The sequence below is a fragment of the Xyrauchen texanus genome, chromosome 49, assembly GCF_025860055.1.
Source record: "Xyrauchen texanus isolate HMW12.3.18 chromosome 49, RBS_HiC_50CHRs, whole genome shotgun sequence".
Classification (NCBI taxonomy): domain Eukaryota; kingdom Metazoa; phylum Chordata; class Actinopteri; order Cypriniformes; family Catostomidae; genus Xyrauchen; species Xyrauchen texanus.
Window position 1 is genome coordinate 1,285,700 of NC_068324.1, and position 17,289 is coordinate 1,302,988.

At 40.9% G+C, this 17,289-nt stretch overlaps 1 protein-coding gene across 2 annotated transcripts in view; it reads right to left on the bottom strand.

The window, feature by feature from the left end:
- LOC127640139 (GRAM domain-containing protein 2A-like) overlaps positions 1 to 15,396 on the bottom strand; it is a 25,056-nt gene extending 9,660 nt beyond the window's left edge. Inside the window, exons 1-4 of one of the 2 annotated variants that reach the window (XM_052122553.1) lie at positions 15,205 to 15,396; positions 8,750 to 8,871; positions 2,491 to 2,548; positions 739 to 811 (exon numbers count right to left, since the gene is read on the bottom strand). In XM_052122553.1, coding sequence (XP_051978513.1) covers positions 739 to 811; positions 2,491 to 2,548; positions 8,750 to 8,865 — 247 coding nt within the window. In that variant the 5' untranslated portion in view covers positions 8,866 to 8,871; positions 15,205 to 15,396. Of the gene's footprint in view, positions 1 to 738; positions 812 to 2,490; positions 2,549 to 5,192; positions 5,568 to 8,749; positions 8,872 to 15,204 lie in introns of those variants that run through there. The other variant, XM_052122554.1, reaches the window with a different exon arrangement.
- Positions 15,397 to 17,289: the final 1,893 nt, after the last annotated feature.

Genomic DNA, 17,289 nt, shown 5'->3' on the forward strand with positions numbered 1-17,289 from the left:
TTTATATTCAGTCTAAATCTGGTAAACGATGAGCTCTGCTTCTCAAATAGGCTTATTAATGTTTAAAAGGGAGACAAAATTATAAAAAATTTGTCCAATTTTCTTTTTCAGCCAATGTGATGTTGATAATTTTGATAATAGTTGGGCATGGGACCTGGGTAGTTTAGCGAATATTGACGCTGACTATCACACCTGGAGTCGTGAGTTTGAATCCAGGGCATGCTGAGTGACTCCGGCCAGGTCTCCTAAGCAACCAAATTGGCCCGGTTGCTAGGGAGGGTAGAGTCACATGGGGTAACCTCCTTGTGGCTCGCTCTCGGTGGGGCGTGTGGTGAGTTGTGTGTGGATGCCGCGGGGAATAGCGTGAAGCCTCCACACACGCTACGTCTCCACAGTAACACACTCAACAAGCCACGTGATAAGATGCGTGGATTGACGAAGACGTGGAGGCAACTGATATTCGTCCTCCGCCATCCGGATTCAGGCGAGTCACTACGCCACCACGAGGACTTAGAGCGCATTGGGAATTGGGTGTTCCAAATTGGGGAGAAAATAAAAAAAAACATAATCTAAAATTGTTGTAACATATTAATGCATTTCATATTTGATTCTGTGTTGGGTCGCCACTTGATGTCCAATGTAAATTCTGATCTAAAGGTAAAAATGTATTCAATTTAACGTAGACTATATGAATAGATTTTATTTTACTGAAAAGAACATATAAGTCAGATACGTTACCCTTCATCAGTATCTCCTCCTTTGGAACGGCTGAGAAGAGTTTGTGGTATTGCGAGTTGTATTTGCTGACAGTCTGTGAAGAAAAACAAACCTTTCACACCTGATAGAGTTTTTTGATCGATTTTAGTTTTTCAAGCTAACGTCTGACCATCAACTTTATACACAACGTGCAGCAAATCCTGCAACTTCATTTGGACCTGCTTGTTGCCCCTGCTATTAGGCAGATGAACACTTTGCGTAGTCGCGTTGGTGTTACAAGCTCAAAATTGAAACAGCGGCTAAATAGCATTTGGATGTGAGTCACACTCAGCACATGTAAGCACAATTACCATATAAACAAAACAAACAGATAAAATCAAGCTAATTTGGTTTAACAAAGTAAAAAAGCACAAAATTGAACTACTGTACATGTCAACCAGTCAACATACTCACTATCCCAATAGCTTATTCAAAGATGCACACCATTTGTTGTCTTCGAGTTATTCCAAGATAAACTTCACTTGTCTTACTGGCCTAGAAGTGCCACAACGCCAAACTCTGGTTTATTCTCTTGCATCACAAGCTCTCCAAGTGCAGAAACTCCTACACAAGCCACTGGAAACGTCACAACTGATTTCCACTTGATATGAATGTACGGTGGCTTTATGGTCCACTTGAGTCTCAAGAGTTTGAAGTGGCCCGTGACTCAAATGGTAAGAAGCTTTGTAATGTTTAACCACAATCTTGCATCATGTTAAGCACTTAATTGCAGATGGAAACTCCCCCCAAAAGAAAACTGAACACAGATGTCTCGAGACATGATTTTAATAGTTGAACTTCTATTTAAGGGGCGTTCACACCAAAACGTACTTGCAGAAAAAAATATAGATGCAACACAATGAATAAAACAGAAGACAGTTGTCTCGAAACATGTTTTTTTTTTTTTATAGTTGAAGTTATCTTTAAGGGGCTGTTCACACCATATACGTTCTTGTGCTAAAAAAAAAGCTAGACGCAATTAATAAAACAGAACACATGTCTCTCGAGACATGATTTTAACAGTTGAGCTTCTCTTTAAGGGGCATTCACACCATAAAGTTCTTGCAGAAATAAGATAGATGCAACGTAATGTATAAAACACAACACAGTTGTCTCGAGACACATTTTTAACAGTTGAACTTTAAGGGGCCGTTCACACCAAACATGTTCTTGTGCTAAACAAAGCTAAATGCAATGCAATGAATTAAACACAACACAAATGTCTCGAGACATGTTTTTTTTACAGTTTAACTTTTCTTTAAGGGGACTTTCACACCAAATAGGCACATCGCAATTAATAAAACTGAACACAGTTGTCTCAAGAAGCATTTTTAACATTTGAACATCTCTTTAAGCGGCTGTTTACATCAAAACATACTTGCGTTAAAAAAAGCTAGACACATCGCAATGAATAAAACTGAACGCAGGTGTCTCGAGACACGTTTTTAACAGTTGAACTTCTCTTTAAGAGGTCATTCAGAAAGAACATGTTTATAACGCTGAGACACCAGTGAGATGAGTTGCAACGGTCAAAAACGTCCATCTAGCGCACATTTACATTTATACAATTAATGTAACAATTAAAAAACAGCACGGAGATGCGCTATAAGACGTTCAGTGTGTACAGCCCCCAAGTCGCTTTAGATAAAAGGTCAGCCAAATGCATACATGTCAATATAGTTATTTATGAAAGAGGTCATATAAAGAGTTATAACAGTACAGAAAGATACTCACTGAACCTCGGTAGCATTTCTTAACGTCTTCATATGACAAATCGTCAATGAGTTGAAGCCTGAAAACACACAGACATACAGTAGTCACTATAACGGAGAATAAATCATGTGGGATGCGACTACATAGGTCAAACGTGCAGATGCAAATCTGATCTTTATGAATGTTATCACTATGCAAAAATGCCTTGAATGGCGTCACAGACAAACCCATGTTTATATGCACATACAAACAACACGAACATGCTTTTCCACACTACTCTATATCTGTGGCTTTTGCACACGCTTCAGACAGGGCTGATCGATCCAAATGTCATGCAAAATGTGTGTGTACAGACGATCATACAAACACACACGAAGCCCAGAAGCTCGACTCCCATTCCAGCCGCAGGCAAATGTGTGCAAATGACTGCAGTGAGTGTTTTACCCGTGTTGGGACCCAAAACCACGTCTACAGACCAGAAGAGACAACTGGGGTCTTTTTTTCCTCAGGAGAAGCAACAAAAGATTTCATCTAAAGTCTCTTCATTTCATAACCCGAGATATCAAAGAGTTGTGGTTTGTAACACAATGTTTGTGGTTGCACTGCGTAATATTTCAGTTCTCATCTCACTCCAGCGGCTCTTCAACGGATTCCCTGATCTGCCGCACACAAACAATAAATCATTGTTCATAACTTCAGCTGGTTTCAGAGAGCGCACACAGTATTCACGGCACTCGCGGATGCTGGAATTTCCCTTGTTAATGGTGCAGTGATGGTGTTGAAAGCCGATGAGTCATAAACAACAAAAGCGTTTCAGTAGAAAGAGTTCGAGAACGGGAATCTGTACAAAAACATACTGTGGTGAAACCACGTTACAATAATGGTATTAGCAAGTAATAGCATGCTACTTTGATATATGGGTCATTGGTTGTCATACATAAGGTTGTCAAATGATTAATATGTTAAAACACAATTGCCAAGTGCAAAGAAATGTAATCTTGGTTTCCATTTTTTTAAAATCATTGACAGAATTGACTACAAATCTTATTTTATAGCTTAAAAAATGTCAAGTGGTGCATCCATCAAGCAAAAGATACTAAAACACTTTTCTTGCACCTTAAATACTTAAATGTGAATTTTAAAGATATCGGCCCGATAAGAAAATGTGTCTGATATATTAAAGCTGATAAATGATGGATTTCTGCAGGGATAGATTACCGACTGGGCCAATGCCCATGGGATGCATTACACACTTGCATGGGAAGCATTACACACATGCATGAGATGCATTACACACATGCATGGGATGCATTACACACTTGCATGGGAAGCATTACACACTTGCATGGGATGCATTACACACTTGCATGGGATGCATTACACACTTGCATGGGATGCATTACACACTTGCATGGGATGCATTACACACTTGCATGGGAAGCATTACACACTTGCATGGGAAGCATTACACACTTGCATGGGATGCATTACACACTGAGATGCATTACACACATGCATGGGATGCATTACACACTTGCATGGGAAGCATTACACACTTGCATGGGATGCATTACACACTTGCATGGGATGCATTACACACTTGCATGGGAAGCATTACACACTTGCATGGGAAGCATTACACACACGCATGGGATGCATTACACACACGCATGAGATGCATTACACACACGCATGGGATGCATTACACACTGGCATGGGATGCATTACACACACGCATGGGATGCATTACACACACGCATGGGATGCATTACACACACGCATGGGATGCATTACACACACACATGGGATGCATTACACACACACATGGGAAGCATTACACACATGCATGGGATGCATTACACACACGCATGGGATGCATTACACACACGCATGGGATGCATTACACACTTGCATGGGATGCATTACACACACTTGCATGGGAAGCATTACACAAATGCATGGGATGCATTACACACTTGCATGGGATGCATTACACACTTGCATGGGATGCATTACACACTTGCATGGGATCACCTCAGGGATGTGTACTTTCTCCAATTATTTTTATACTTTCTATGTATACTAACATGCCAACTGTCAGTTCTCCTCTCCCGGTTTTCAAGCAAAGAACAGGAGGATGGTTACACAATTGAATCACTTGGTGTGACTGAGTGAAGCTGGAACAGAATGAAGGACATGACAATGGACATGGTGGTCTATTTTAGAAAAACAGGCTCCCTAACTACAACCAGTGCATGTTCACGGTGTTTGGCTGGACAAGTACAAGTATCTTGGGACAATGTTTGATAATAAGTTAACGTTTGAGGGAACTACATTCATTCAGTGTTCAAAGGTCTATCCTGACGACTTTTTATAGCGCATTTATATACATTCAGTGTTTTTCGCATATGTAACAGATCAAATAAAATGATTAACCTTTTATTTATATATTTAATATAATTAATATATAATAATGGTCACATCATTGACCATTATATCAAAATACTGAATGATTAACATATTCACTTGCAATGATATAAGCATTGTACTTTCAGTTACTTGATAAATGGCCAAATAACATTGGTATAATGATGGATCAGAGGGTCACTCCGTGTACCACAGTACTGAATGATTACCATATGGCATTCATTACATATGTACATGTAAGAATAGCATTAACATGGTGCATGTACAAAAACAATGGTATGAAAATGGTATCATACCACACACGATGTGACATCACAAACGAATACATCGAGAAAATCCCCCAAATAGTGAGTAAATGACTTGTTCAAGAATCATGGTAGATGATTGTACTTCTCTTCATGGAGTCCAACACAGAATCCATTCAGAAACACAGATGCTTCCTCGTGTTATTCTGCTCTGCACAAACACAAATAAAACTAGCAGAGCTTTAAACACTGGGCTGTGAGTCGAGCAGATTCTTCAGTGAAAGCGCTACTCTCATGATTTAACACACAGTCACACAGAAACGGCAATGTTTCCAGAAATATCCGAGCTCTGAATCAAGAGGTTGTTCTGTGTGCAGGGGTCTGGCAATGTTTCAAAATGGTCAACACACACACACACACACACACACACACACACACACACACACACACACACACACACACACGATCCTTGTGTAACGTTCTGTTGCATTAACGACACACACACAACGTACAGTTACCACATCACCGTGAAACACACGTTTAGTTACTCTAGCAATACGTGCAATCGTTTCCCGTTCGTCCACACTAAATGCAAATGTTGTTGTTTGTCTTCTTATGCAAACGAGTCTTTAAAATACTCCCGTTTCTTATTCGAGTCACTGAGGACATTTTAAACAAATCTGAAACTGTAAAAACTTTCTTTGCTTAGGTTCTTCATCAAATAAGAAATATCCATAATTCTAGAACTGCACGAGTATGACTATAATGTAATTCATTTCAATTACAAGACTTGGCAAAATGTTATTTTAGGGACCAGAAATTTGACAGTAATTAATGACTAATTATTGCACTTGTAAGTAGAGGTCGATCACTATGGTGACCGATTTATCGGCCAAAAGTTTTTTTAAACTGATTTGTCTTTCCTTACTATGATGGGAACAAACATTGAGGCTCAAGAGTCCAAAATAAAATAAAATCCCATATGCAGTTTATTGCACAACCAACATTCCAATAATAACCAGAAAAATCAAGATTTGGTGCATAACAGAATAGAAGAATTGAAGCCTTTATTTTGGTCACACATTATACATGTTCTGTATATATACAGTGAAATAAGCTGGGGTCAGAGTGCAGGGTCAGCAATGATACGGCACCCCTGGAGCAGATGGGGTCAAGGGCCTTGCTCATGTGCTCAACAGTGGCATCTTGGCCAGGGACTCTTAATTTGAAATGACAGACTTAGTTACAATACTCTATATCTGGGGCCTGGGTATTAACGCTGACTATAATCCAGGGTGTGCCGAGTGACTCCAGTCAGGTCTCCTTAGCAACCAAACTGGGCCGGTTGCTAGGGAGGGTAGAGTCACATGGGGGTAACCTCCTCGTGGTGGTGATTAGTGGTTCTCTCAATGGGGCGTGTGGTGAGTTGTGTGTGGATCGTGGAGAGTAGCATGAGTCTCCACATGCTGTGAGTCTCAGCGGCGTCATGCACAACGAGTCACGTATAGCAACAGCATCGACACTATAGTAGTACACTTTTCCTCTCTCAGCTGCCTTAATTAGCGCTGCTCGTATGTAAACGTGAATGTGTTGACGCATGAATTTATAAATAAGATATATAATAGGACTATAAAAGAGCAGTGAAGATGTGTTAAGAGCTACTGTTTGTCTTTTTGTTTTTGACAGTAAATATGTTATCCAGCAGGTGGCGGCAAAAGATCATTATTGTGTGTAATATGAGCCAGTGAGGTGACATGAAGTGAATCCACGTCAGCCGTTTACATACAACAGCTCTTTGTGATCGCTCGGATTACTACTACACAACTAAAGCTGAGAAATAACTTTAAAACGGACAACTTCAGCATTACGGCTCATCACAGCTGAGAGACACAACCGACTGATTAATTACACAAACTGAAGGCTCTTAACTCTTATCGTATTTACGTTGCGGTTTCTATAGTGATCGACTCTTGCACAACGGCTACTGCGAAATAGGGAGGAGTACCCCCGCTTGGAAGCTATTTTACCACTGAGAAAGCTGATCTTCAGAACACCGACAGCATCTCTGATTGGGAGTGACAACAGGTGATCGCACACACACACACACACACACACTCACACACACACACTCACACACACACTCACACACACACACACATGAACACACACTCACACACACTCACACACACACATGAACACACTCACACACACACACTCACACACACACATGAACACACACTCACACGCACTCACACGCACACACACACATGAACACACACGCACACACATGATCACACACACACACACTCACGCACGCACACACATGAACACACACTCACATGCACACACACACATGAACACACACACACACACATGATCACACACACACACGATCACACACACACACACACATGAACACACACACACACACACACTCACGCACGCACACACACACATGATCACACACGCACACTCACACACAAACTCACACCCTCACACGCACATGATCACACACTCGGCACACACACACACACACACACACACTCACACACGCATACTCACACAGGCACTCACACACACACACACACGCTAAACTGTAAATAAAAACAATTATTCTACCTATTAGGGAATAAATAGACTCTCACAAAGTAATTATTTGTCACAAGATGTGTAAAGGACTAATGCAAGTGTGTAGTGTCACTGTGTTGAATTTCTTTGAATTGCAATTCAACTTCCTGTGGGGCGTGGCCAATTTAACCAATCCAACTTATGCACTGAGGAGTTGTTAATGGTGAAATTCTGAATTTTGCCCAACACTGATCGTATAAATAATCAGAATATGAACTGATTTCAGTATATATTCAAATGTAATATTTGTATATGCATATATTCCCATGTAAATGCACACATGCATATTTAATTGCATCATAATAATAATAATAATAATCACCATTTTTACTTTGCATGTGTGAAATATAGACTGAATTACAACACATCCACAGGAAAGAACACTGTGGAAAAGGCTTCTTTGTGCATGAGAACGGAGTTGTTCCCATCTAACGAGTCCTATTGTTTTGTCCTCTATGGGCCTCTCATCTGTGGCCAAATAGCACATCCATAACAAACACGCCCACACACACGTCCCGCAGTGCAGTTCCCCTCAGTGGGCTTTCATGTGTAGTTTGGATGGTGTGGTATCTATATAAAGATGAAAACCAGTCGGCACTATTCTTGTACCAACAGTAAAATACTGGAAGTCTTCTGAGAATCACCATTCGTCACTCAAACCATGCGATTGGAAACGTGTGTGTTTTGTGGCGTTCTGGATGAACTGCGACCCAACCCTGAACCAGAAACCCGTCAGAGGAGGACAAGATCAGACTTGTGGAAGCAGCGAGTAGAAATGCATGCACTTACGAGCATGTCTGGGGTTTTAGCGCAGCTGGTAAAATGACAACACGAGTCGTTTAACATGAAAAGCAACACCTCTGTGAGTGCGGCTGCACATTATCGAAACGATGTCGGACACTAAACTAGGATTAGTGTTAAAAGTGCTTTGATGCACGACTGTATTTTATACAAATATACAAATGGTGGGCTGTACTTACATGAGACTCTGTCTGAAGTGGGCGGGGCATTGGGGGTCGTCCTCTTTCTGAGGGTCAGTCAGCTCGATTGGGGTCACCAAGCCCATGTCATCACCCTGATCGACGAGCCCCGTCATGATGATCTGTTTAAAAATGAACAACAACTATAAGCTCCAAAACCTAGTGAGTGGACTCAATTTACTGAGTAATGGCGTCTCCATAACTTGTGTAATTAAGTTCACTTAACGGTGTTCATCTACAATTACCTTCAGGTAACCAGATGCAAGAAGACTGAACTCAGATTTACTCAGAAGTCCTTGTGGTGGCGTAGTGACTCGATCCGGGTGGCGGAGGACGAATCTCAGTTGCCTCCGCGTCTGAGACCATCAATCCTCGTTTCTTATCATGTGGCTTGTTGAACGTGTTACCATGGAGACGTAGCGCGCGTGGAGGCTTCACGCTATTCTCCGCGGCATCCACGCACAACTCGCCACACGCCCCACCGAGAGTGAGAACCACATTATAGCGACCACAAGGAGGTTACCCCATGTGACTCTACCCTCCCTAGCAACCGGGCCAATTTGGTTGCTAAGGAGACCTGACTGGAGTCACTCAGCACGCCCTGAATTCAAACTCACAACTCCAGCGGTGATTCAATTGACTGACCTAGAGAAATGAATTGGTTTATTGTGACAAGCTCAGAGCGGCCACGGCAAAACCAGTCACCGGTAAACAAGTCAAATGTGGCAAATCGCATTAGTCTAATCATGTGCATGTGAGAATGAGTCATCCATCCCATCAAAACCTTCCCAACATGGAATATTCCTCCATGATCCCTGGAGAGGGCCTTACAGCGGTACAAATGCAAAAGACTGTCAAAATATAATGCCCCGATCGAGTGGACGGTCTGACATTAATAAAAGCTCAACAGATCTGATAATAAAAATATCCCTTCCTGAAATTTCAGGAACGTTCTGTTGAAGTTTAATGCTCCTTTCTACACGGGATGTTCTAAAACGCCACAACTGCCAATAAGCAAATCTCTTGGAATTCACCGTCATCTGATATGCAACGCTTGCTTTAAAAAGAGCCTTTGTCCAATTCAAAACACCAGAGATACATTTACTTACGGTGACAGAGGCCTTAAAGGGACAGTTCACCCAAAAATAGAAATTCTGACATCATTTACTCTTCCCTAATTTTGATGCAAACCTGTTTGACTTACTTAGGAATATTAATACGCTACGCTCAAATTGCATTTGAGGAATAATGTCGATTACCACAAAAATACATTTTGACTTGACCCTCGTTTTCTTTAATAAAAGCACAAATGTGTTCCAGTGAGACACTTCCAATGGAAGTCAATGGGGTTTAATCTGTGCACATTAAAGACATAAACAATATGTGTGTTAGTGTGATTTTACTGTGATTAAATCACTTACTAACCGGATCTGTGGAAAGATATAGACAATTTTACAACTTCGTTGCCATGACGACATAACGCCAGAATCGCCACAACCCTAAAATGACGATTTAAACAACTTTACAGCTCGAATAATACACGCGGTTTAACAGAAGAATTAATGTAAGTGCTTTTATAAAATGATAAACGTCACATTTCTGTGTTTAAACCCCATTGACTTGCATTGTGAGTGTCTCACTGGAACCGGAGGAATCCATTTTTGTGGCCATCCACATTATTGAGCTTAACTTGTGTTGATCCCAAAATATTCCTTTAACAGTATAAACCACCGTGCACTTTTGTTGTATGGAAAAGAGCAACTGTTTCCTGGAAGAACACCGGTTTGGAACAACATATGGTTGAGTAGGCTATTCCTTCAACATGTAAAGTGCCTTGCCGATATGTTTTTCAAATGCACTTTTGATGTAAAGTGTCACAGGAAGCAGGTGAAGGCCTCATACTTTCTCTCTTGAGGTTGAAAGAGCTGGCAGTGTTTAAACACACAAGCAAGTGATAAGAGCTCACCTCGCCACACACACACACACGCACACACACACACACACACACACACACACAGAGATCAGACGCTAAACACAGCTCGCCAACCAAATGCCCTCTGTAAGAGAGAGTGAGAGTATCGAGAAAACAAGCCCATAACAAGCACTAAATATATAAAACACTTATATGCCATGTTATAATGCTCTTCTCCATCACTTGATTATTTACAGATGATTGGTTGAAAATGTTCACAAGGTTGTGGGCAGTTAGTGAATTAAGACGCGGGTGTTTGCGCTGAAATACCATGTGCAAAAGTGGCGCAACTGTTTAGTGAGTCTGCCCCTAAAAGATCAAAAGATAGATGGACAGATTGAGAGACATACAGACAGACAGGTAGTCTAAAAGACCAAAATTCCAAAAGACAGACAGACAGAAAGACAGACAGACTGAAAGACAGACAGATAGACAGAAAGACAGGCGCACAGACAGATAGACAGAAAGAATGGCGCACAGACAGACAGACAGATAGACAGAAAGACTGGCGCACAGACAGGCAGACAGATAGACAGACAGGTGAACAGACAGACAGACAGATAGACAGAAAGACAGGCACACATACAGACAGACAGACAGACAGAAAGACATGCAAACAGATAGATAGATCTCTTATTCCAAACATTACTTTGTGTGGAGGGGAAAGTGATTATTTTCCTGGAGCTCATCCAAGCTGTGAACACACACACACACACACACACACTTACACACACTCACACACACACACACACACACTTACACACACTCACACACACACACTTACACACACACACACACACTCACACACACACACACACTCACACACACACACACACACACACACACACACACACACACACACACACACACACACTCACACACACACTCACACTCACACTCTCTCACACACACACACACACACACACACACACACACACACACACACACACACACACACACACACACACACACACACACACACACACACACACACCCCTGGGAAAATCTACAGGCACAGAGGAAGATTAGAGTGCTGGTAAAACAAGGTCAGAGAGATGGTTGGGTGTTGGAAACAAGAAGTTTTCAGGCCTCTGGGACTGTGGCAACTAGAGACATTAATGATTAATCAATGTATTAATCATCATTAATAATTTGAACAATTAAGTTTATCAATCATCCTCTCCGTGTAATACAACAGCTTTTATAAGGTGACTGACGGGAGTCCTCATCTCATCGGAGTGATCATTATTTTATTCATACATTTCCAAAATTGCAAATCATTTCTTGGAGTTAAACTTTTTAATGAGTGCACCTATAAATGCCACTAATACAAAAACGAAGGCAGAGATCTTTTTTGTACTTAACAGTGACTTTAACGCACAAACTGGCGGAGACCCACAAGGATGCATGAACTGGAAATAATGCAAATTTAAGGAAATGTGCCCTCCCAACCCATTCCACACCTCTCTCTGCTTTAGAAAGTGAGTGAAAGTGAAAGTCTACACACCAGGCGTACAATGACTAACAGTCTGTTTATAAATGCTGTGACTGAATGTGAGATCACACAGGCCTGTACATCCAGCCATGCCTAAAGGTGGAAAGGAGGCCAACACAGATTGATGCGATCTCACACAGTTTGCAAAATGCAGCGAAATGCACAAAATTGGCAAGATTCGTAAAACTTGCTCAATCCAATTCAGTGCATCAAACTACTACATTTTGAATTTTGTGATATTTGTTAAGCTTGCTCCCGTTACACACGGCAGAACGGTAACTGGTCCTGCTCGACCCGCTCCGAACGGCATCAGCTGGCATAGGAGGTGGGCATGCTAACAAGGACGCTAAAGGCTACAGCCCTTAGTGTTAGTCGCTAGTGCGCCTCTTGTGGCCAGGGAAGTGACGTTTATACCGGTTCGAATCTCGCTCTGAGCAGGTCAAGCAGGACCGGTTACATGTGCATGAAGGTGGATCGCATATCTTTCCCAACAACAACATGCATGATTTTCCTTTTGAAATAGGAGCCATGCATTACTGTCCGATTTATCATTCCAGCAGTAAAAGCCAAACCGACCACAAAACCACATATTCCACTGTCACTGCAACAACATAATCATTACTCCTGTTTAATTCATTTTAATAATAGACACTAATAGCATACACAATACTCATAAGGGGTGTGTGTTTACATGTTTAAGCTCTTGAAATTAGTGCCAGAGGTCAACAATTGTCAACAGCCCTGGAAAACCCTCTTCTCCGGTGTCCACGTCATAGGAAAAATGGACAGTCTGCCTTTTTTCTGTCCAAGGTTGTGTAACTTGTCCAAAGACAAACACTATTATAGTCAACGCAAAGGGCAAGGTGTGTTTTTAAGCATATAGAGGGATATTATGGCAGGAGAGTCCAGTTAATACAGGTGTACACAACTCAAAGACACACACACACACACACACACACACACACACACACACACACACACAAGCACACAAGCACACGTATGCACAAGCACACAAACACACAAGCACACACACACGCATGCACAAGCACACGCATGCACAAACACACACACACAATCACACACAAGCACACACACACGCATGCACAAACACACACACACACAAGCACACACACACGCATGCACAAACACACACACACAAGCACACACACGCACAAGCACACACAAGCACACACACACACACGCACGCACGCATGCACAAGCACACGCACGCACAAGCACACACACACACACACACACACACACACACACACACACACACACGCAAGCACACACACAAGCACACACACACAACACACACACACACACACACACAAGCAAGCACACACACAAGCGCACACACAAGCCCACACACACACAAGCGCGCACACACACTCAGGCGCACACACACACTCAGGCGCAGACACACACTCAGGCGCAGACACACACAAACGCACACACATACACACACACACACACACAAGCACACACAGACAAGCAAACTTTCTACAGAAAAGAGGAGCAACGCATTCAATTACTTTCTGCAACTCTTCTTAAGTTACTCTGTGGCTGTTTAACCCTTTCATACACAACATGAAAATGAATTAAATTCAGTATTTTTAACACAACAATGAAAGTAAAACTGCCGTTAAGTGCCGTGTTTATTCTGGGTTATCAAATAATTTACCCACCAGTTATAATAGATAATGCGCCTTAATAATATTTAAAAGTAAAAACGAGCCCTAGTTTTTTATGTTGGATTTACTTAAAATATATAAGTAGCATTTGTGCATCATGCATTTTAAGTAAATTCAACTTATGGTCATTTTGTGTCAGCACAACTAGAATACCGTTGATATTTTGTAAACATTAATGAAAATGAAGTGAAGCTAAAAACATTAAAAATATGAACATTTCTGAGTAGAAGCTATTTGTTTTTATACGTTAAGATTGTTGAGCCAACAAACATTACTACCTATTACCAACTATTAATTACATCTTCTAGAGTAATTAGATTACTAATTAGATTACTAATTACTCTGTCTTAAAAGTAATTGCATTACTTATTTCTAATAAACCCGTATCAACCTCGACCAGATGAAAAATACAAGGATAGACATGAAACTGTTCTTTTAATTCTTTCAAATAATTCATATAAAATCTAATTAATTATTCATGAACTGGCCAAAGAATTTAAAGGGGCGGCATTAAATTAGAAAACATATATTTTAACATTGATTTATATAGAATTGTTCTGTATTCAATGCAATTACATCAGAAGTAACTGTAATTAAATTACTGAAAACATTTAAGTAATCCCTTACTTGAATTTGTCAATGAAAAAGTAATTTAATTACTATTAATAATGCATTACACCCAACACTGGTGATCAGTAAGAATGTATCAAGTAACTAGTATATGTCAAATGTAGGTAACACTTTATAATAACTGTACAAACATTAACAAACATTGTTATTTTACAGTGTGTTACACATTAGATATTATTCTATTCTATTATTAATAACTACAGTGTTACAATATGTACAAATACAAACAGCTTCACACTTACAATAGATAGCTCATTAGTATTATTCACTAATCACTTGTAAATGAAGCTCACAAACATTACATCATGTTTAAAGGCTCATTAATGTTCATAAACAGTAAGTTTAAATGCATTTGATTACATTTGGCTCATCATATATTAATGCCTGATCTGTTAAGCGTTATAAAGCCTACACTAATGATGACGTATTCATATTAATAAAGGTTGTTATAGTGTTACACAGATGTTCTTCTGTAAGGACTGAACTGAGCTCGTTTTGTAATGAAAACACTGCAAACGTGGCAAAGAGTGATCGCGACTAAATACCGGGCAGCATACCGAAAATGTATATTTTAAAACCTCTTTAGAATTCTGAAAATCTAGTATCGATCACAACAATCCAATACTGTATCCAATAATGATGCATGAATGCATCCGTCGCTTACCTTCAAAGAGAGCTCCAGTCCGTCGTTTCATCACAAACACAGCGGATACATTTCTCCATCAATGTCCATGTGGATAGTCAGATATGATTAGCGCATAGAAACAGCAGGAAATCCGAAAGAAATTTGCTCCTTTATGCCTCAATCGTGTCTCAAGCAACGGGAAATCCTCCGGACCGGTTGCGACTTGTTGCTCTGCCGTACAGACGCAGAGGGGGCGTGGTTTGTCGCGTTAACTCCGCCTCCGCCTCCCCCCGTCACCGACAAAGCCGACGTGAACTGATGGACATGCGAACCCCTTGTGTAACAGCACTTCCTCACACAGGGTGCTGCTGGTATTTTTGTACTCATTTGTAGGTCATCAGCACTCATCAAATAAACAATAAATACAATAATCATGTAAACAAAAAATAAATACCAAATGCAATAAATACAGTATAATGCACTTACTGAAATAAAATGCTGAATAGATGTTCAATGTAATACAAAAAAGATTTACAATCATTCTAAACCATTTACGTCTCAAAGACATCTGCTGAACGTCTTATAGACATCCGAGAGGAAACGTCTCAAAGACATCTGCTGAACGTCTTATAGACATCCGAGAGGAAACGTCTCAAAGACATCTGCTGATCGTCTTATTGACATCCGAGAGGAAACGTCTCACAGACATCTGCTCAACGTCTTATAGACATCCGAGAGGAAACGTCTCACAGACATCTGCTCAACGTCTTATTGACATCCGAGAGGAAACGTCTCACAGACATCTGCTGATCGTCTTATTGACATCTGAGAGGAAACGTCTCAAAGACATCTGCTGAACGTCTTATAGACATCCGAGAGGAAACGTCTCAAAGACATCTGCTGAACCATCTGCTGAACGTCTTATTGACATCTGAGAGGAAACGTCTCAAAGACATCAGCTGATCGTCTTATTGACATCCGAGAGGAAACGTCTCAAAGACATCTGCTGAACGTCTTATAGACATCCGAGAGGAAACGTCTCAAAGACATCTGCTGAACCATCTGCTGAACGTCTTATTGACATCTGAGAGGAAACGTCTCAAAGACATCAGCTGAACGTCTTATAGACATCCGAGAGGAAACGTCTCAAAGACATCTGCTGAACCATCTGCTGAACGTCTTATTGACATCTGAGAGGAAACGTCTCAAAGACATCTGCTGATCGTCTTATTGACATCCGAGAGGAAACGTTTCAAAGACATCAGCTGATCGTCTTATTGACATCCGAGAGGAAACGTCTCGCAGACATCAGCTGATCGTCTTATTGACATCCGAGAGGAAACGTCTCGCAGACATCTGCTGAACGTCTTATTGACATCCGAGAGGAAATGTCTCAAAGACATCTGCTGAACGTCTTATTGACATCCGAGAGGAAACGTCTCACAGACATCTGCTGAACGTCTTATTGACATCCGAGAGCGCTCATGATATCGAGGAACGTCTCAAAGACATCTGCTGATCGTCTTATTGACATCCGAGAGGAAACGTCTCAAAGACATCTGCTGATCGTCTTATTGACATCCGAGAGGAAACGTCTCAAAGACATCAGCTGATCGTCTTATAGACATCCGAGAGGAAACGTCTCAAACACATCTGCTGATCGTCTTATTGACATCCGAGAGGAAACGTCTCAAAGACATCTGCTGAACGTCTTATTGACATCCGAGAGGAAACGTCTCACAGACATCTGCTGAACGTCTTATTGACATCCGAGATCGTCTTATTGATATCCGAGAGGAAACGTCTCACAGACATCTGCTGATCGTCTTATTGACATCCGAGAGGAAACGTCTCAAAGACATCTGTTGAACGTCTTATTGACATCCGAGAGGAAACGTCTCAAAGACATCTGCTGAACGTCTTATTGACATCCGAGAGGAAACGTCTCAAAGACATCTGCTGAACGACATCACCAGAAATGGTCACTGAATCATTAAATGTATCTGAACGCCTACAGCTTGCTCACTGGGGTTATTAATACAATTATCATTTAATTATTTTTAAACACTATTAAAAATCGTATTTTATCTAAATTACACAATGATGATTAATCGACTTTATAGA